At 40.7% G+C, this 20,978-nt stretch overlaps 1 protein-coding gene across 1 annotated transcript; it reads right to left on the reverse strand.

Annotated features, from left to right (window-relative positions):
• Nucleotides 1-337: 337 nt before the first annotated feature.
• LOC135713638 (uncharacterized) lies at nucleotides 338-3,331 on the reverse strand. Its single transcript, XM_065236780.1, has one exon. The coding sequence runs from the start codon at nucleotides 3,329-3,331 to the stop codon at nucleotides 338-340; it is 2,994 nt and encodes a 997-aa protein (XP_065092852.1).
• Nucleotides 3,332-20,978: the final 17,647 nt, after the last annotated feature.

The following is a 20,978-nucleotide window of genomic DNA, read 5'->3' on the forward strand; positions in this document are numbered from 1 at the left end:
GCACCGTGTGCCCTTTGCAGAGGGTATTGGACATCCTGGTATCTTGAAGGTTGGTGTGCGTAGAATACAGACGATTATCGTAACCGGAAAAGAAACTAGATTGATTAGTTTGATACATCAGTTTTTACCTTTATCGATCTCGGTGTCGTCGGATGGCATCGGAAGAAGAGCGATTTTGGCGACTGGCCGGGTAACACTGTCGGTGGTCGCCGTCCGGAGTGTGACGACTCGTACTATTCCGTCCTGCCCAGGATGGAGTTTCGTGATGCGGCCCAGTGGCCACTGTGCCGGAGGGAGGTTATCGTCTTTTATGATGACTAAACGACCAACTTCGATGTTAACGGGCAATCGACAGCCTTTGGCGGGCTTGAAGTTGTTGGAGATATTCGGGGTACCACCTTCTCCAAATCTGCTGGACTCGTTTTTGCACTAACTGCCATCGTGACAGCCTGTTGTCCGGTGTTGGTTTGACGTCGCACTCGGGAATCGCTTGAAGATTGGAGCCGACCAAGAAGTGACCTGGAGTGAGTGCTTCCAAATCGGCTGGATCGGGTGACATCTGGGTAATTGGCCTGGAATTCAGGCACATTTCTACCTGAGCGAGTAGAGTTATTATTTCGTCCTGGGTGGCTGTTGTTGTGCCTAATTCTTTCAGTAGATGATTTTTCGTCGATTTTACCGCCGCCTCCCATAGTCCACCAAAGTGGGGCGCGCGGGGTGGTATGAACTTCCACTCGATGTTGCTGTTGGTGCACCAGTTGAAGATAAGCTTGCGGTCCTGTTCGTTTGTCTTGAGCATTCGGTACACTTGGTTGAGCTCGTTTGCAGCTCCCTTGTAGTTGGTCGCGTTATCAGAATGCAACTCTGAGACCATACCGCGACGAGCAACAAATCTTCGGAGTGCAGCAAGGAATGCTGCCGTCGAAAGATCGTGAGCAAGTTCTATGTGGACCGCTCGGGTGGAGAAGCATACAAAAATAGCGATGTATGCCTTCACTGGTCCAGCCTTGCGGTGTGCTCCTTTGAGGTAAATTGGACCGCAGTAGTCCACTCCCGATACAGAGAATGGACGGGATGGAGTTACTCGTGAGGTTGGTAAATCGGCTGTTGATTGTTGCACGAGAGTTGGCTTTCGTCGGAAGCAGGTGTGACATTGGTGGTACACCTGACGAAGGAGATTCCGACCTCCGAGAATCCAGAATTTTTGACGAATGGTGCACATCATCAGCTGGGGTCCGGCATGCAGTAGCAATCGATGGTAGTGGTTGACCAGTAGCGTGGCCAGCGGGTGCTTGCCGGAAATGATGATTGGGTGTTTGGTATCTTCAGCAGCCTTGGAGTTTTCGAGTCGTCCACCGACCCGAATGACGTCGTTTATGCTAATGATCGGGTTGAGCCAATTCATCGACGAAGATTTATCAACTAGTATACCGTTTCGTAGAGCTGCCACTTCTCCAAAGAACGTATCGCGCTGAGCCAGGCGACATATGGCGATTTCGGCCTCCCGTAGTTCCGACGTTGTGAGGAATGCGGCGGTTTGTACCAGAGACTTCGATGAGACTGCACAAGCACCATTTGGATGGTTGCTTGCGGCTGATGCGTGCAGTGCACGCAGGTAGCGGGAAACATAAACGACGATTCGGCGTAGCTTGGAGTATGCCGAGAAGCGACCAAATAAGAATTCAGAGAACTCGTTGGATTGTGCTGCGCTGGCTACTAGAGAAATCTTGCGTTCTTCAGCGACGGTTGTTGAAGTATTATCGCCTCCGATGGATTGGTTTGGCCACAGGTCCGACGGAAGCTTCAACCATGTTGGTCCGGTCCACCAGCGTTCGCAGTGGAGAAGATCAGCCGGAGTAAGGCCACGCGAGATGTCATCGGCCGGATTGTCGGACCCAGCGACGTGATTCCATGGATTTCCCACCGTAGCTTGTTGGATTTTTGAGACTCGATTGCCCACGAATACCTTCCAGCAGGCCGGTGATGACTTTAACCACTGCAGCACCGTCGTGGAATCTACCCAAAAGAATACAGGACAGTCTGATTTTAGGGAAGCAATTACCTTTTGGAAGAGTTCCGTAGACAAAACCGCCGCGCAGAGTTCCAAGCGCGCAATGGAATGGCGAGTCTTCAAAGGCGTGACTCTTGACTTTGCTGCCAGCAAATGGACATAAATGTTCTGATGTTTATCTTCGGAGCGCATGTATACACATGCACCGTAAGCCTTCTCGGAAGCATCCGAAAAGAAGTGTAGTTGGATGTTGGTTGCACCGGCCACCGAGACAAATCGGGGAATTCGTACGTTACTCAAGAGATTCAGCTGATCATGGAACGTTTTCCATTCGGTTTGGAGTCTTGGTGGAAGTGGATCATCCCAAGCGTAAGTCTTCCCGTCGTTGGTCGTCAACGCCCACAGGCGTTGCATGAACTGCTTGGCGATGGAGATAACCGGACCGGCGAGGCCCAGTGGGTCGTAGATCTGCGCGATATACGAAAGGACGTTTCGTCTGGTGAGCACGGTAGCAGGAATTGGAAGCTGGATTCGGAATCGCAGTGTATCGGACTTCGGTTCCCAGATCAGCCCGAGGGTGGTCACCGACTGTTCATCGGAGAACTCGTAGAACGGTTGGATTGCTAGTTCGTCCGAAGGAATTTCGGTCAGGACGGCTGAGCTATTGGAGGCCCATTTCCTCAATGGAAAACCGGCGGAATGTAGCATTTCACTGAGCTGGCGACGAAGTTCGATGGCTTCTTCTGGGGTTTCGGCACCGCTGATGAGGTCGTCGACGTAAAAGTCTTCTAAAACGGCCTTCTTCGCCATCGGGAAATTCTCACCTTCATCGTTGGCGAGTTGGACTAGGGTTCGAGTGGCGAGGAATGGTGCAGAGGATGTACCATATGTAACGGTCTGAAGCTCGAACGTGGAGATTGGATCTGTTGGTTTTTTTCTGAAGAGAATTCGGATGAGCGATCGGTCGATGCGTACAACTCCAATCTGCCGGTACATTTTCTCCACATCCGCCACGACTCCAACTACTACTCCAACGACTAGGAACTCCAATTCACTAGTGTAATACTCGTCTCGTGAGCGGATAGTTGCATAGACTAGCTGTGACACCGTGGTCATCGACTCCCCAACACCACTGATGAGGATATTGGTTCGTTCTGTTTTCAGATTCAGACGACGAGCCAGCTTCTTGGATATTAAGTTGGATTGGGATCCGGAATCGATGAGTGCTCGAGCGGCATACTCGTTTCCATATTCATCGAGGACTGTCAGAACAACCGTGCAAAGGAAAGCTGTGCTTGACGAGCGAACATGAGCTGGCATACTCACTTCGGTGGCTGGATGCGCTGATACACTTGATTCCACGGACCTTACCGTGGAGGAGGAAGCTGGTTGCTCAACGACTGGAGTGCTACTGCCTTTCTGTGGGAATGGTGATGCTTGAGGTTGGTGGAGCAGCGTGTGATGTCTTTCGTGACAGAGGCGACAGGAAAACCTTGAGTCGCAGTTCCGAGCGACATGGGATGACTTGAAGCAGTTCCAGCAAAGACGTTTCTGGGCAATGAATTCCCTCCGTTGACCAACGGAAAGCCTGTCACCTAGACCGTAGCGTGCAATGGCGGTCTTTGATTCGCCAACCAGAAAGTAATTTGATTGGTTGAAAAAGGTCCTAGCGTGGAGGTAACATCCATTAGTGCCGTTCTTTGAACAATTTCGAGGAAGGCTTGGACTTTAACTGAATCAGCTGAATTGGTGGTTTACACTTCACCTTGGTTCACTACTCGCACTTAGTATTCTATTAAAATATACTCCACCAACACTACTGGTCTACACGCTCGCTTGAGATAAAGTGAACGATGGCCGTTCTTTAAGCATCGCAGAACCCTTCAGCTCATTACCCGTGACTCCGTGTCACCATTTTGCCGCGGCCATGCATGCCTTATTCAACAGTCGGCCATTAAGCATGACCGTATCGTCTGCCCTCTGGGTTTCACCACAAGTGCTATGCAAATATACTTGAATGCTCGATCACATGGTACATATTTTAAATACTGTATTGGACCTTTGTAACAGAACGGTTACAATATGTTTGCTCGTGTGGTGCCCACTTTACGCTTGTCAACTAGGAACTAACAGAGCAACTGAAGCTAGATGGTTCGTTGATCTTTACTATCCAATTCGTTCGAAACATTTGCCTCTGAGAGGCAGATAACGCAATTGTGCCTATCTTATAGCGGTCGTATGACAAAACGGGAGAGTTGCCAGCAGTGATGGGAAAGCTCGCGTGATCTCACCAAGACTTGCGAACTTTTCCCTTGGTAAACTTCGTAAAATGTCGCGAACTTATCCAACGCGAGTTGCCAGTCTTCTTGATATATCGTTTTCGAATATGGAAGGAGCTAAATATAATCCTTAAAATTATGATTCCGAGGAAGAAAGAAGGTGCAACGGATGTTATAGTACTAACAAACTTTACCAGTCAGTAAGGTTTTACTGGGTTTTTGAATTGCGGAGCTGTTGGGTAAAAGATTAAAATCTTGTGCAGACCTGTTAACTTCATTTAATAATTGAGAATAAAATTTAGCGATTCAAATGATTCCTTAGTCATTTGAATTTATACCCATTTTTTCTGCAATTCAATAAACCAGGTAAAAATTCTGACTCATGTAAAATTGACTTTTTGTGAACCGTCTTAGCCCTTTATGCATTTAAAAAAAAACACATTGAATTTCAACAAGTGTTTGCTACCACTTTTCTTGCGTCTCGTTTTCTGGAACCTCGCGAACTGAAGATATCAAGATCTCGGGTTATCTCCAAGCACATATATAGCATTTCATAAATTGAGACCATGTATGTAGTAACCTAATTCCTGTAATCGAAATGTTATCAAGATACACTTTCCCCAACTAAACAAGAAAACTCGATTATATCCAATTAGCGCACAGTGCTGTGCACAATATCAGTGACTATTCCCGTGGTCACTGGCAATTCAAATATTGCACACGAAACACGAACACCGACTGAGAATTTCCGCCGATCCCGGTTTCCTCTCTGTTTCACGCAGTTGAAACTAAATAATAAATAGCAACGACTAATTTTAGAGTTTCTCTCGCTGTTGGTTGTTTGCATTTTAAAATTTTAAATTCCTTTTAATTGGTCCAATTTACATTTCATTTTGCTCGTTATCACTTTCTGCAGGACGGCAGAACCTTACCTTAAATCACCCACCATCCCCATGTTCCTCAGCCATCGACTGGTGTTGGCTGGAACCTGTAGTGGTGGTTCCTGGAGCTGAACGAGGAGCGTTGGCTAAAAGTGTTCTTTCATTATTTAAGACATGTTTTTCTTGAAATCACTTTACCTCCTCGACCGCCACCAACTTAATCTGGGAATTAATTACGTGAAAAGAAAACGGAAACAACTGGCTTCAGATCAGCTTGCACAGCACAATGTGAGCGAAACTGAGGAATTACGCCTTTGGTCTTTAATGTTTGCTCTGCCATCAACGAAATCCCTGCTTGGTATGGCTTACCCTCTGACCGACCATCCAGGAGGAAGGGAATGGAACCTCCCCGACACGAAAATCCGGCCCGGCTACTTTTTGGCAGAAGGTAGTTAAGCATCACACACACACACCGAGCAATGCCTGCAAATGGAACAGATTCAATTAATAGCGGATTAGTTTTGTTTCATGAGAGGGAAACTTTGTGGTATTATCGTGGTTGGGCATCAAAGACAAGCAGAAATGGAAGACCGGTGGGGGGGGGGGGGAGGGGGTCTTCAGACCGTTCTTTAACTCAGAGAAAGAGCGACTTACTGCGGAGTGTGGGTGTAGTATTTAATTCTTCGTAATCTTAAGGATGTGGCGTTGACTTTAAGAGAAAATTACGGATGGAGTAGAGAGAGAAAGGAAAACCTGGTCTAGAGTGTATTTTTGGAAATTATCGCCAGTTGGCTGGCGATAATATTTATTGGAAATGTTGGTAGGAGCAAAAGGGGCTTGTTAGTTGAGAAACTAAACTCAATTGTCGGAAAATGCCTCAATCTCAGCTTATGCTTTTGAAGAGCTATGAGCCCACCCAAATGTTATGTGCGTTGGTGGACGATGAGCTTTAAAATACTCTGAAAATTTTGTTGTACTTCTTCTTCTGCTTTCCTTTATTTAATGTCGGTCTCTTTTCCACAATCGAGTGCCGATTGATGATTAATCACCGACGGCAATCGAGTTCCAGCGAGACGACTCCACATCCAATTGCCAATTGTGATATTTGTTTGCCATGATTTTTGCTATTCTTTAGATATGGCAACAACTGACCGTTCAGCTTTGGTCCCATAGATTTTTTCTAATATTATTTTTGATATGCTACCTCTTATATCAATCAAAAAATCCAAATTGCTAATAGCTTTCATGTTCTGTTCCCATATTCTAATAGTGCTATTGTTTTGATATTCTCGTCTACTCGGAATGATGTTCATATATAATTATATGTATTAGCTGTATTAACAATCTGGGAAAACCATGGGGTAGCTGTACCAACATGGCTATACGGTCCAAATTTGGTTCGTTGATAATTTTTGCATCGAAAATAATGAGATTAATCAAACAGCTGTAATGGTAGGTGTATGGCTGGTGGGTGGAGAGAGTTGGCCGATGGTCGGTCAGCTACGCACCCTTCATTTTTTTCCTTGATTTGTTTTCCGATAGATCCATCAACTCATTCACCGAGGACGAACGGCTTTACTTCCCTGATCAGTGATGTTATGCCTCAGAAGATCCCGGCGGCTTCGAGGCCCTTTGGAATGAGAGGCAATCACGCTTATCGGCGCCACTGCCCACCCTTCGATCATCTATCTGCTTACCAAAACTGGATTTCACCTATAAATAAGAATGACACCAATAACAATAGATTTAATATAGCAGCCATGCTACAACTGCACTAGCTGTTACATAGGAATGACATAAAACAAGCTCTCTTATAGCGGTAAGCTATATCCAGGATAATACTTTGATAATATTTTGGAAAATCTGGATTAAATCCACATCCTCGCTTCGGTAAGCACCAAGAGAGGATTAAACTATGAAAGCACGCATCCATTCTCTCTCGCATTGTAGAGAGTGTCTTTGTGTGAGTGCATTCGCGGGAGAGCTGCCAATCAGCTGATAGTTGTTTTTTATTCGACTTAGCGAAATAGGAACCTACCGTGTATCTCAAAATTGATCGACATTTTTTTGTAACATGGTTTATAAATCATGGCTGGTGGTTCAACATATGTTTATTGATTTATTGCTATAGTTTTGGTATTTATTGGAAGATCCTGTATGAAGTTAGATTTATTTTAGTAAAACGCTCGATTTTCAACTTTCTACCTAGTGGACGAATTGTAGTCAGATTAGTGGCATATGAATGATCTTTATTATGACTAAAAATTTGTTAAATTACAAGAAAAAGGTGTTTTTCTAAAATTGCTCTAAATTTTTGAAAACTTAACAAAATATGCCCAATACTGAGCTAATAATTGATAAATGAATGCTGAGTCAGCTGCCAAAAATTCTTATTCATTTTTTTTAACTTGTGCTTTTAGAGCCGTGTTTCTGAAATTTAAGAATAGCTGTACGAGCCATTTTTAGATACACTGTATATCAAGTTGAATATTGCATTAGGTCCTAAGACATTTATGGATTATCTTTCGTAAATAACTGGAGCATAAAGGCTGACTATAAGTAAAGTGGTACGCACAAAATAACCTGTAATTCGTAATTCAATAATTTTAAAAAGTCCATTACCCAACTAACAATTCTCACAATGTAAACGCTTTACTCATTTCATGTATACAGCTTTAACTCATTTACTCAACCTCTATACAAGCAAATCTGGAGAACATAGTCAGCTAATTATGGTTGTTGGGACGGTTGGGACAAGCTCTTATTGCATTATCCATTAACGCTTCTATACAGCTGTTATCCTGCTGTTTGTTGTGTGGCAACTTGAAAGGCGCTTATTCAACCTTTTCCCGGTTATCCAATAACCACAGCACAGCTTTCTCTTTAAGCCGGGTTAAATACTGTTTACGCTTTTTTTATGGAGGAATTTTTTGAGTTTATTTTGCTGTGAATCAAATAAATCGAAATTAGTTACACACACAAGTCATCACCAAATTATTTACCCTGCACCGGAACCTGGAATCGAACTCGAGACGACCGCATTGGCAAACCTTGACGCTACCAACTGTGCTACGCCAACACTTTGAACTGTTGTAAACAAATCAACATGCCCTTCTACAACAAAATCGCTGAATAGAGGCTTTATAATAGTGCACATGAATCACTTTTCTCGACTAATTACTTCAGCTTTGTAAAGGAGCAGAGTAAAAGCAGAGTAACATGTCTAAAAATAAACCTAGTTGACTGTGAAAATGCTTCCGAAGTAGCACTAACACAGTTTATTAGCTGAGTACAGGATGTTTAGTTGTTGAAAAAGCACTTTTGATGTTTATGTTATTCAGCAAGAGTGGTTGGTTGTGTAGAAGTCATCAAATGATTAATAATGTTTTGCAGTAATAAGTTGAAAGTTGATTAGTATGTGTATAAAAGAGACATTAGTGTTTTTGACTGTTTTTATTCAGTGCGACTGACAAATTGAATAATGGTTGTGAAAAAGTTGAGTAAACGCTCTTCAAAACTATTTTGCTAGCTTCTGCTTGTATCTGTATCTGCAGCTTTTTTTCAGTTACTTTACAACACAACGATGCAAAAGTTGGCTTATAAAGCTGAAAATGTTAGTTGGGATATCACTTTCGTTCAGCCAAATCCAACATTCCAGTGATTTCTTGTGGGAATTCATGAGATTTATCGGCTTCATACAAAGCGAGTTTTACGTCAAAATATTCCTCAACTGGTGTAGCATTCTTCAGGTCTAAGGGTACGACCAGGGTAGACGCGATTCTCGATGTGACACGACCAATTCAAAAGAATCTTATTATTTATTATTATTTCTTGCATGAGTCGCTTCGCGTGTCGCGTCTACTCTGGCCGTACCCTAAATCATGGTCTGTAAGACTAAAGCTTGAGGCATTTAATCAACAGTGCTATTTTAAATAGTGCAGTGCTCCTAGCGGTCGAATCAGGAATGTTTTGAGAGCAGTTTGTTTTGAAACGTTTCCTCTTTCAGTGCTGAAAAGCTCGTCAGGATTCATTTTGTTTAAAAGAAGTTATACATGATGGAAGTCAAACCGCTCACTCTGAGTGAACGCTCACTAAACATTAAAATCGCTTATTGCAACGCTCTGAAAGCGAAATTGACAGGTTGTATGTGTCAAACACATACATTACAAACTTTTCTTGAAGCTTACAAGTACAACATATCACTATTACTTCCAATGATTGAATAATTCCGAAAAACATTTTTTTATAGCAAGTGAGTGGAAGCAACCCTGGTGGTAGGCGTGATTACCTCTCACCCCAGCAGGCCTGGGTTTAATCCCAGTCGGCACCGCCGGGATGTTCTGAGGCATAACATCTCTGATCACGTCTTCCTTCGGAAGGGAAGTAAAGCCGTTGGTCCCCGGTTCATGAGTTGATGGGTCGATAGGTAGGGTTCAAGTGTGGTAGCTGCCTCCATGGCGTCGTTAGCATTGGTGCCCAACATGGAAAACAAATCGACAGTGAGCATTCATAAGGGCGTATACGCGATGATCGATTCTCTTCATCGATTTTCTCTTTTGTTAATAACTCGCTAGATTTAACGTTTGTCGGTGCGTTTGCTGTTGCTTTTGATAGCCAATGCAACCTGTTACAACTCTACATTGAATAAATTCTACAAAATTGTTTCGCTTAGCTGTAGCAATGCAAAGAGAAAATCGATGAAGAGAATCGATCATCGCGTATAGGCCCTTATGCATGCTCACTGTCGAAATAAAGAAAAAAAAAAAAACAAATCGGAATAATTTTGTTCGCTTTTTTTCCTTTCAAGTGCAATAAATGACCTTCATTTTGAGTAACTAACATTTTTATTTAATTGCGATCTAAGAGGAAGAAGAGACAACTGGCCTCTTACTCTTTTATCTCTATCTCTATCTCTATCTCTATCTCTATCTCTATCTCACGCACTTCAAACGGACAGAAAAGTGGTTCATTTTCACCCCCTGTATTATCTCCTCTCCTCGTAGATTAAGATGGTTCCGAGATACATACGTTTTTTTTTTTGCGTCCAGATATCAAATGACTGAAGCTTTATAATAAATCTTGAATTTATATTTGAGGGTCGTCAGTGAGGCCACTGAACTGGTTTGATTTATTGAATATTATGCGTTGCTAGAAAAAAAAAAAGTAAGAGGTTGTATTCAAGACACGCCCGTAGATTTGACGTAGGATTACGTCCTTGATATCAATATTCGGCGAGTGTGTTAGAGAAAGCGCTTTTTGAAGGCAATCGATGCTAATTTTGATCACAATTGCAACAGTTGGACATTTGTGTAATTTTCAATAGTGACCTATTGAAAATTGAAAAATGTGTTCAGTTAGCAGATTCGTAGAAACATTTCTAATCGATTGGAATTATAATTTAAATCCATCAGCTATTGACAGAGTTATAAGTGGTCAAAGCCTGACCACTTTTCGTAACGCGGTCGATTTTGGTTTTTTTTAATTTGCACACCCAATATGTTGCCGAAAGACGGATCCTACGTAAAAAAACAGCACGTTACATAACACTTTCTAAGGCAATGTTGCACAAAAACCAGTAAAGACCATCGCTTAGTAGAACTTCAACTTGATCGTTAGTTTTAATTTGTAGGTTCAAACATATTTCTTTTTTGTTTATTAATTCATATGATAAGGCTCAATTTACTCAACGTTCTAGAGCTGAATCCTCCAATCAGAAACTACACAAAACATCGTAAAACTATAAACAATAAACACTTTATCTTCCGCTATCCAATAAGCCTCCTCAGTCAGAACAGGATCCACTTCGAGATGTTTCATTTTATGGCAGTATCGCCAACGGGGGCAAAACGCTTCCATTGCTGCAATGGACACAAAACTTTGTCATCACTCACACACTCATCACAAAGCGGTTGGTTTCCAATGTCAACGACGTATCGACCGAAAGACCTGCTGATGAAGAACAATGAGGACAACCACACAATGGTTGTTGCCGAGGAAACAGACGATCGCGTGACAAACATCGAGAGTGACCTACTTCTGTCGACAGCAGAGTGAACACTCTGCTTCAAACATTTTTTTTTTTCCTTTGGTTTGTTTTTTTCGTCGATCTTGTTTTCCGTGCTGAGCACCAATGCTACCGACGTGCTCCCACACCTGGACCCTACCTATCAAACCATCAACTCATGAACCGGGGACCAACGGCTTTACTTCCCATCCGAAGGAAGGCGTGATCAGAGATGTTATGCCTCAGAACATCCCGGCGGCGCTGACTGGGATTGAACCCAGGCCTGCTGGGGTGAGAGGTAATCACGCTTACCACTACACCACCGGCGCCGTTAACTTCAAACATTTGAAAAGTGATATTTTTCACGTCTGAAAGACTTTGTTGTGAGTTTAAACAACATACCATTAAGAGTTTCGATTCGTGTCGTTAACGATATGCTGTGATTTTGTTGTCCAATAACCATTTCCGTTTCATCTCGTATTCTAATATTGAGCGCCAATATTTATATTACAAAGCATTCATCGCACCCATTCCATGTAACCAATCTATTGAAGTGTCACCGATGTATCTCACCCTATAGGCACACAGTTTATCACAACAACATAGCCTTCAAATCAAACATCATCAGCAAATTCAACTCCTAACTAAACTAAAGCTCAAATACCCAGATTTGATCTAACGATGGCATTAGCTGATGATGGCTTGAAGAAGATGGACATGCCCTGTCACAGGGTTGGATAACAGCTCACTTTACCACTTGACGACAAAGATGCTTGCTTCTGCTGCCATCCGAGATGGACATTGTTTGGAGAAATCAATCTATTTCCTTCCGGTCGGAAGGCAAACAAAACCGCCGACGGAATTATTTCAATTTCTATACACATACACAACATATCAGTTGTTGGCATGTAAATAGATTAACGCTTGTCAGAATGTAGTTTCTAGAGCAGCACTTGATTTGTGACTGTTTGCCGGAAATGGATGCAGGCAATGCCATGAGCAAATATTGATATTTTCTTTAGCAGCTTTCCCAGGACACATACGTATGGGGAGTTCCACGCCAAATGACGAATCGATCTGATGCGAGCTTCTTCAATTTCCATGAAACTTTGCATGCATGTTTGTTATGGCCAATCATTCACATTTCTAATCTAATCGAATCTAACACCAACACAGACAGTTTTTGAAAGCATCGTGGAAAATTATTGATATACAGGTATACCTCGATATAACGTAACTGTCACTTTTGACTTCCATTGCCTATTTCTCGCAAACGATCATTCAAACAAGCAAAGTAACAACACCATCGGACAGATGAGATTATCTACCATCTATTGGTAATATTATTTGTATGATTCAATTGTTATGAGGGAGATATTGACGATGGAAGTCAAAATTGACAGTTAGGTTATGTCGGGGTATTCCTATATCTTCATTATTTTTCTTGTCTATTTGATATGTGTTTCACATCGAAGATGCCTCACACATACCAAAATGGCCAGGCATACTGTGCAGCAATACCCTTTAACAAGATGATTCAGAAGACATCGGACCTGTTTAAATCGAAGACTCTATGAACATTAACAACATTTTTGATTCGAATAACTACAATATAAAAATTCATAACGGGTGTGGTTACTATTAACAAGGCATAAAAAGTAACAAGGGCTATAGGACTGTTGTCAAATAGACCTGTGTGCCGCCGCCGCCGACGATTTTCATAAGCAGCCACCGCCGATGAAATTAAGCCAGCGCGCCGCCGAAGTTAAATCTTCCACACTGCCGAATAAATTTATGTCACGCCGATGAAAATTCGTAGCACCTTTTAGGTAAAATGCATCTTGAACGCGTTGAAATTAGTGTGTAGTGTAGCGATTGTCATTTTGTTTTTTGACGTTTGTTCGCACTTTCTCGATCTAGCACACAATAATGAATCAATCAGGTCAGACATTAAGGTGAATAAGTGAAAATAGGGTGTCGCAGAATGTCTAAGCACGACTTTCGAACACCCCTGCTTGTTTCAGATGCCGTTTAAACAGCTGGTTATCACGCTGAATCATTGTTTACATTTCGACCAACAGTTTCGTGTACCGTGGAAGCACCATACTTGACGCAGTTAAGACAATTTCAAATTCAAACATGTTCTAAAAAATGAGAGTCTTACCAATTCAATCAATATTTTACACATTAATAGTTCAGTAAATACAGAATGTAGGAAAAATAAATAAAACGTAAATATCTGTTAATTTCTTGATGTTATAATAAATTTCTGTTTGGTACTTTGGGTTCCTAACTTGACGCATGGAATCTGTAATGTGCCTTATTTGACGCAAGGTGTTCTTTATTTGACGCACTTAAAAAAATAGCTTAATTTCAACAAAAAACAAGTGTTTATTGAATGGTTGATGAAATATGGTAAATATACAAATCATTAAAGATCAAACAATCAATTTCATTATCTTTGGAGCAGATTAAGGTTTATTTTTTTTTTTTTTTTTTATTTAGATTCATCTTCCTACGAACGGTGGCCTCCGGAATACCAAACGAGGCAGCAGATTTCCGAACTGATGTACCTCTTCGTGCCATGTCCACGGCTTTACCGAGTGCAGTCTTGCTGTAGGTCATGTACTTTGTTTTGGGCTCCATGTTTCACATATAAAATAATAAGGGCCACTGTGAGCCTAAATTGACGCAAAACATTTTCGTTAAATAATGTGCTCTAAACATACTATATATTGCTGAATCAGCTGTTAAACGTTAAGAATACTTACAGTTTAATAGTTAGTAACGTATTATTACACAAAAACTGATTTTCTGCGTGAAAACTAACAATAAACATTAAACTTGCTCCTTAGCGTTGTTGCTACGATGAGAAAAAAATGACGCATTTGACAGATGGCTTTTTCGTTTTGATTTTGATTGCTCTTATTAGCAATAAACAAAGTATGTTTTTTGTTATGAATGGGTGGCATGAGTGTAAACAAAGGACAGAAAATTACAATTTCGGTGCAATTCAAACCGAAACAGGAGTTATGATCGAATTGATTGGAAAGTGCGTCAAGTTTGGACCCGCGTCAAATATGGTGCTTCCACGGTATCGCAAGTTGCGGTTTTTTACATTTCCGTGACAATGCGAAGCATTGCTCCGCAAAAGCGCAAACAGATCATGCACAAAGAGTGTACTATACCCATTTTCTTTCAAATATCATTATTAAGGAGACTTTCAGCCCAATCCCCAATATTTCTCTGAGTAAATTAGCGAAATTGGAAGGTGTAAGCATCGGAGCCGTTCGAAACGCAATTCGGAAGTCTGGTGATGAAGCAACTTTCCAGGACAAGCAAAAATCTGGAGGTAAACCGAACCCTGTTGACCAAAATCTGAACCGGAAAATCGGTGACTGCCCAGCCCTTCAGTTCTTCTGCTTTAAAAGTGTCGAAGTCAATACTTCTTATTCTAATGCTAATTCACATAGGTATTGAATATTTTTCAAAATTATTAAAAATCTGTGATTCTCGGTAGGAAAAGTGAAAATCGGTAGTTTTTAACCTTTTGTCTGTGAATCGGTAGGCATATCGAAAATCGGTAGGACTACCGATAAATCGGTAGGTCTGACCACCCTGCTCGGAAGTTATAGAGCTTTTCGACGTTTAATCGGCACACACTACTACACCATTTAAATCGAACGAGTACGAACAAGAGGGAAACAGATTAGTGGGAAAACAAACCGTTCATTCATCCATGTATGCTAGATAGAGAAAATGTCAAAAAGGTTTATACGACCAGTTACTGTGCACAAAATCGGTGTTCGAGATTATGGACGTTGAATCATACGTTAAATTCGATTACAAAACTCTTCCTAGTGATCAGTACTACACCGTTCGTGATGGCTGAAGTGTTGACGTGTGATGGCCGAACTGCGTGAGTGTTCAAACAAGCATCTGTTACCCATGATCCGCAAACACGACGCCTCAGTACTGTTTTGGCTGGATTTAGCGCGTCGTTTCATTACTCCAAGGACACGATAGCCTGGTATAAAGCCAACAATCCAATTCGTACCCAAGGAGATGAATCCGCCAAACTGTCCCCAGGCCAGGCCAATCGAAACTTTTTCGGCCCTGACCAAAGCATATTTGCGGACACATGTAAAGGCAGCGGATTCCGTTACAAAGTTTGCGGAAGACTGGGAAAAAGTATCCAAAATTGTTGGAAAGGCATCTGTGCTGAATCTAATGAGTAGCGTGAGATAAAAAAAAACGCTCCTTGGCTTACGACTCGGATTTTCAACGTTAAACTGTAAGAGAATACTATAGAGAACATGAAAACGAAATACTTTCGTTCGAATTTGCTGTAAACAAAGTTACGTTATTGCTTTTTTTTCAAATCGTACTTAGACATTCTGCAACACCCTATTTTACTAACAACACAACAGGCTCAAATATTCCTTTTTTAAATCTCTTACAGGTCCAAGTTGTGCTTCAAATACATAAACCAACAGTAGTATGACTACAATGCGTGCACATTCAAATATGTATCAGAGTAGTACAAGCATATCATTTATCGCTATCAACATATTAATAACGTGTAATGCTCAAAAAATGAAAGAATTCCTAGGGCCCATTAAAATGTTACGTAATGCAACAGATTGCGTTTGTATCAGGCAAACCGACCACTGTTTAACGAGTAGACAGCTAATTGCCTGGCCACATCTTTTCCCAGTCCGGTATAATATGGTTTATAAAACCAACTACCTTTTCAGGATTTGCAGACTAAATATCACTAGGTTGTAAGCTAATACTTCCAAGAAATTTGGATTTACGCTTGTGTAATGCACCACAACTGCAGAACAGATGTTCCGAGGTTTCACGTTCCAAATTACAGAAACGACAGATATTACTCTGAACCCGACCAATGTTCTTCATGTAATATCTACAAGGACAATGCCCAGTTACTAGGCCAGTGTATATACTAAGAGCTCTTTTATTGAGCTCTAAGAGATTTTTGGTTATAAATATTTTCGACTGGTTGCAGTTTGTGCATGTTCGATTGGCCATCACCCTTTGCTCTTCCCAGCATTTGAGTTCCATTTTTACCGTGCAGAATGATATTCCACAGTATGGTTCGCTTTAAACACTTTTGGAAAATGTCCCATCGCAACTGAAATATTTGTCCCGGGGTTAAAGATTTCTGCATCTGTTCGTATTCCAATTTTTGATCCATCTGTGAAAAATATTATTGAGCCTTGATGAACGTTAGGACCACCAGTTTCCCAATCCGAACGTGCCGTTTCACATACGTTGAAGGGAATCTCATAGTTATCCTCTGGTTTCATCCAGTCTCCATTCATACTCATCACTGGTTCTCTTTGGAAGTATTGTAAGATGCTTAGATGACCAACAAGATCACTTGGCATTACTTTTTTAGATCTTTTGAGCCTTAGAGGCCTTCTTTCCGCTTCTAGTTGCACATGTTCATTAGACTGATGCAATATTTGAAATTTTTGCTCCACAGTGCTCAAACGGTTCCAAATTGGGCCCTGATTAGCATTCCAAAATTTGAACACATTTAGTGAGAAACAGACTTGGCACAAACCATTTGAAGTTTATATGGGAATTACTATGGAGAAACCATCATTCTGGTTCATATCGATCTCAAAATTCACTAGTTTACTCTATTTAAAAAAAATAATAGCTAAGCTTGTTGAAAATTTTCTCAGCTAAAACTTTGTTGAAGACCACTTTTCGATCAAATGTAAGGAACAAAAATTATTAATGATTCAAGTCACTGATGTCTAATGTTTATGCTCAATCAACTGTTCAGCTGCCAACATTGGTGTTTATGGCGCGTAGAATAGAGGACAAAAATCATGGCTACTATATCACACTGCAGAATACAGTGTTGCCCACAATACAGTTGCTTAATCTTGCCATAAGATTATCAATCTATTAAACAATTAATAACTATTTAATTTGACATTTGACAGAAAAACGATTTTCTGCAAATTTGAAGCTGATAAAAATTCCCATAAGAATAGAAATAGAATTTGTTAACAGTACAATATGTAAAAAAGCTAGAAGACAATGAACAAAAAGCTTTGTTTTCCCATAGTAATTTCCATATAAACTTCAAATGGTTTGTGCCAAGTCAGTTTCTTATCAAATGAATTTAAACTTTCGGAGGCTAATCAGGACCCGATTTGAAACAGTTTGAAAACTGTGGAGCGAAAATTTCAAATTTTGCATCAGTCTTCCGATGGCAGCAGATTGAGGATTGCTTCTAATGCTTTTGCACCCGGTACTGCAATGCATGCTAGACGTTGAAGTTTTGCTAGTTTCCTCTGTGCAGTAGCCTCTTTTGATTTTGGCCACCACACTAACGAAGCATGAGAGTTCAGGTTACTCAAATTCGCGAAATCGTAGGTCACTCATAGATTGAGTAAATTTTCCGACGCTTTTCCGAGGAAAACTTCTCGCATATGAGGAAAACTGATTAAGGTTTTAATCTGTCTTCTAGTACACTTCTAACCTGTGTTAAGTTTTCTTAATTTTTCCCATATTCGAGAAGTTTTCCCCGGGAAAGTGTCGGTAAATTTACTCAATCTATCACTCACCTACGATTTCGCGAATTTGAGTAACCTGAACTCTCATGCTTCGTTAGTGTGGTGGCCAAAATCAAAAGAGGCTATGGGTGACCTACGTTTTAGCGATTTTCAGTAATCTGAAATCAAATATGGGTAGCATTTTTTATCCATGTGCGATTGGTATGGAAAGTTTTTTTTTTTTTTTTCTACATGAGTTGAAAAAAACTCACGCTGACCCATGCCGCCACGCCACCGCCGCCGAAAGCAAACGGCGTGATGCCGCTACGCCACCGCCGCCGGCAGAAAATAGCATATCACGCCACCGCCGAAAATATTTTGATCGGCGCACCGGACTATTGTCAATAAAAGCAATCGTATAGGGTTCACATTTCAGTGACGATGTAAGCAATATTTTTATTTTCAATATCGCGTGAAGTCTTTCAATGACAATGACAAATCTCAGCACTAGTTCCTACAACTTTGTCTCAGGCGTCATACGATTGGAACTGTCGTTTTCGAGTAAGACTTGTAATTGCTCATTACAGCTAAAATGCTATTTTTCGTAATTATTAAACTATGAGATACTATAATGATAATTAGATTTTGTAAGAAGCAAGAAGAGGTGGAAAAGTTTGTGTATGACATATAATATTTGTCAATTTTGCTATCAGAAGGTCACAACTAGCGATTTTATGATCGCTGATTGCTCGCTCATTGCGTTGCTCATCGTTACAGCTAATCGCTATTGTGACCTTCTGAAAGCTAAATTGACAGGTTTTATGTGTCGTACACACACTTTACCTTCTCTTCTTGCATCTTGTAAATAACAATTATCATTAAAATATCTCATAACTTCATAAATCCGAAAAATAGCATTTTAGCTGTAATGAGCAAGCTTGTTTCGAGTTATGCTTTGTTGAAAAATATCAAATAGGGTAGAGCACTACTTCGTCGTAATCGCCCATTTCCGTTCTATCGATTAGAAAAGATCAATAATATCAATGATTTCACTGTGCACAAATCAATAAAAGGTTTGTTCCGATGCGTTAGTTCATTAGCTACAACGTAAACCTTGTTAGAGCGCATTGTATGAATATTTACGCTCATTGTTCTCAAAACAAAAGAAGCGCTCCTAGCGAAACCCCTTTTTCTACGTTTATCAGTAGGACGAAGGAAATCTAATGGCGTTTCAATGCGTTAGGACGGAATTGAAACTCGTAGAACGAATTTAGAATCAAGAAGCAGCATTAGATTTTAAACAATATCTCAACAATTTGTGACTCTTTATCAAATCCAACGGTACGTATGGAAAGGTGAATAAATTTAGAAGTCATCTTTGACAAAAATATTATATTTTTCGTCCAAACTCGTTCAGAAAAGGGAGGTAAAGCGCGGGATGTGCTTAGTAGGACGGAATCAATCAAGCCCTACGTCAACAATTATGCAAAGTTTCATGCAAATCAAAGAAGTTCGAGTCTTCAAAATTCATTTTTTTTTTTTTTTGCTATTTGACCTGGAAATGCTCGTATGAAACAACAATGAATACAAGATTCTGGCCAGAAAACTTGTTCGTAATACTTATGGGTGGAAAGTTTATTTTTTCTTCATTCTGACATTCGAACCAGGCTCGAGACATGCAGCAAAGCGAAACAAAATACAAGCAAAACTTCTTCTCTGCGGAAGTACTAAGGGGAAGGAAATCCACCACATATCACATAAACTCAATTTAAAAAGTTTTGCTTGTTGACGAAAAGGAAGTTGATTGAAATTCTAGCCGACCGGCGGTGCGATGATGCTGAGCTGCTATCACCGGTAACAGGGTGCCTTCCCAAGTGGAATGGGAGGGAGGAGAGGGGAGGGGTTTGGCCGCGTGAAAGATTGCAATAACTCAATCAAAGTGAGTACACCATCATTCCACCAGACATGCACGCGGGGGAATAGCTGCGCCGGTCGACATTATGCACGTGTGAGCGGGAGATTGGGTGTGTGTGTGTGTGTGTCTGTGTGCGTGTGTATTTTATGTTTTTGTTGATCGCACCGTGGACGATAAAGTTGAACAGGAATTCAATTCATGCCGTTTGTTTTAAAGTACTCAGTTCGAAAAAGTAGTATTACATTTGATGCACATAAATGGAGCGTCGTATATCATACAAGTTGACATTATGGATCATGTAAAGTTATGAGATATTTTATGAAACATTACAAATATTGTAAACAACCATCCATAATTATAACATACATTTTTTTTGATCCAAGGAGGCACCTCACACACCTGAATCACACACCAATCAACCAATCAACTTATGGAGCGGGGACCAACAGTTTTACTTCCCTAGGCGTGATCAGAGATTTTATGCCTCAGCGCCTAATGGGATTGAACCCAGGCCCTTTGAAGTGCAACATTTGTGGAAAGTTGCTAGTTTACGTGAAATTAAATACAAAATTACACGCACGGACGTTTTTGTTCTGTGTAGCGCAAAATGGGGCTTGTTCGTTAATTTAGTTAGTATCAGTGTCTGGGAAATGTTTACTTTTTACCTAATTTCAAACAACATCCCTAATTCCAGCTTTATTTAGAAATATATCAGCCTTTTTAAACTACTATTTTCTGAGCAATCCACTTAACCGTTACAATCTTATATGTATTTCAAACGTCAAACTAGTTGCCAAATTGATTTGAAAAGTCTTGCATTTGACAGTTCTGACCAAGGTTAGTACATAAAGGAGTTCTTATGTGTCAAACTATTCATGAAGTAGTAATATTCTTCTTTATTTGTGATTTGTTACGTGGTTTACAATTGCTAATACAGGGCAAGAGATTAGTCCGAAGGGCTTTTCATCTTTGGAGAAATTTTTGATTTTGTGTTTGTACACGTTTTCTGTTGTAATGTTTTACAATTCTCTCCTTGTGAAGAATGTTTTAATTTGTTATTCTACCTACTTAACCTAGCTTAACTAAACCTAACCTAACGTGCCAGATCCCTGATGGTCTGTTGATTGGATCGCCTACACACTATTTCAAAACTACCCAAATTTGGGTAGAATCCACCCAGATTGGTCAAAACTGAAACTACCCAAAAATGGACATGAATCCGATCAACGTTGTTAATTTGTCAACTTGTCACTACCAACATAGCTTACCCATTTTTGGGTAGGTTCAGTTTTGACAGATCTGGGTGGATTCGACCCAAATTTGAGTAGTTTTGAAATAGCGTGTACAGCAAT

Source organism: Ochlerotatus camptorhynchus, unplaced genomic scaffold (genome assembly GCF_037179485.1).
Source record: "Ochlerotatus camptorhynchus isolate MF236.1 unplaced genomic scaffold, CSIRO-AGI_Acam_v1.1 ptg000574l, whole genome shotgun sequence".
In the NCBI taxonomy this organism is placed as follows: domain Eukaryota; kingdom Metazoa; phylum Arthropoda; class Insecta; order Diptera; family Culicidae; genus Ochlerotatus; species Ochlerotatus camptorhynchus.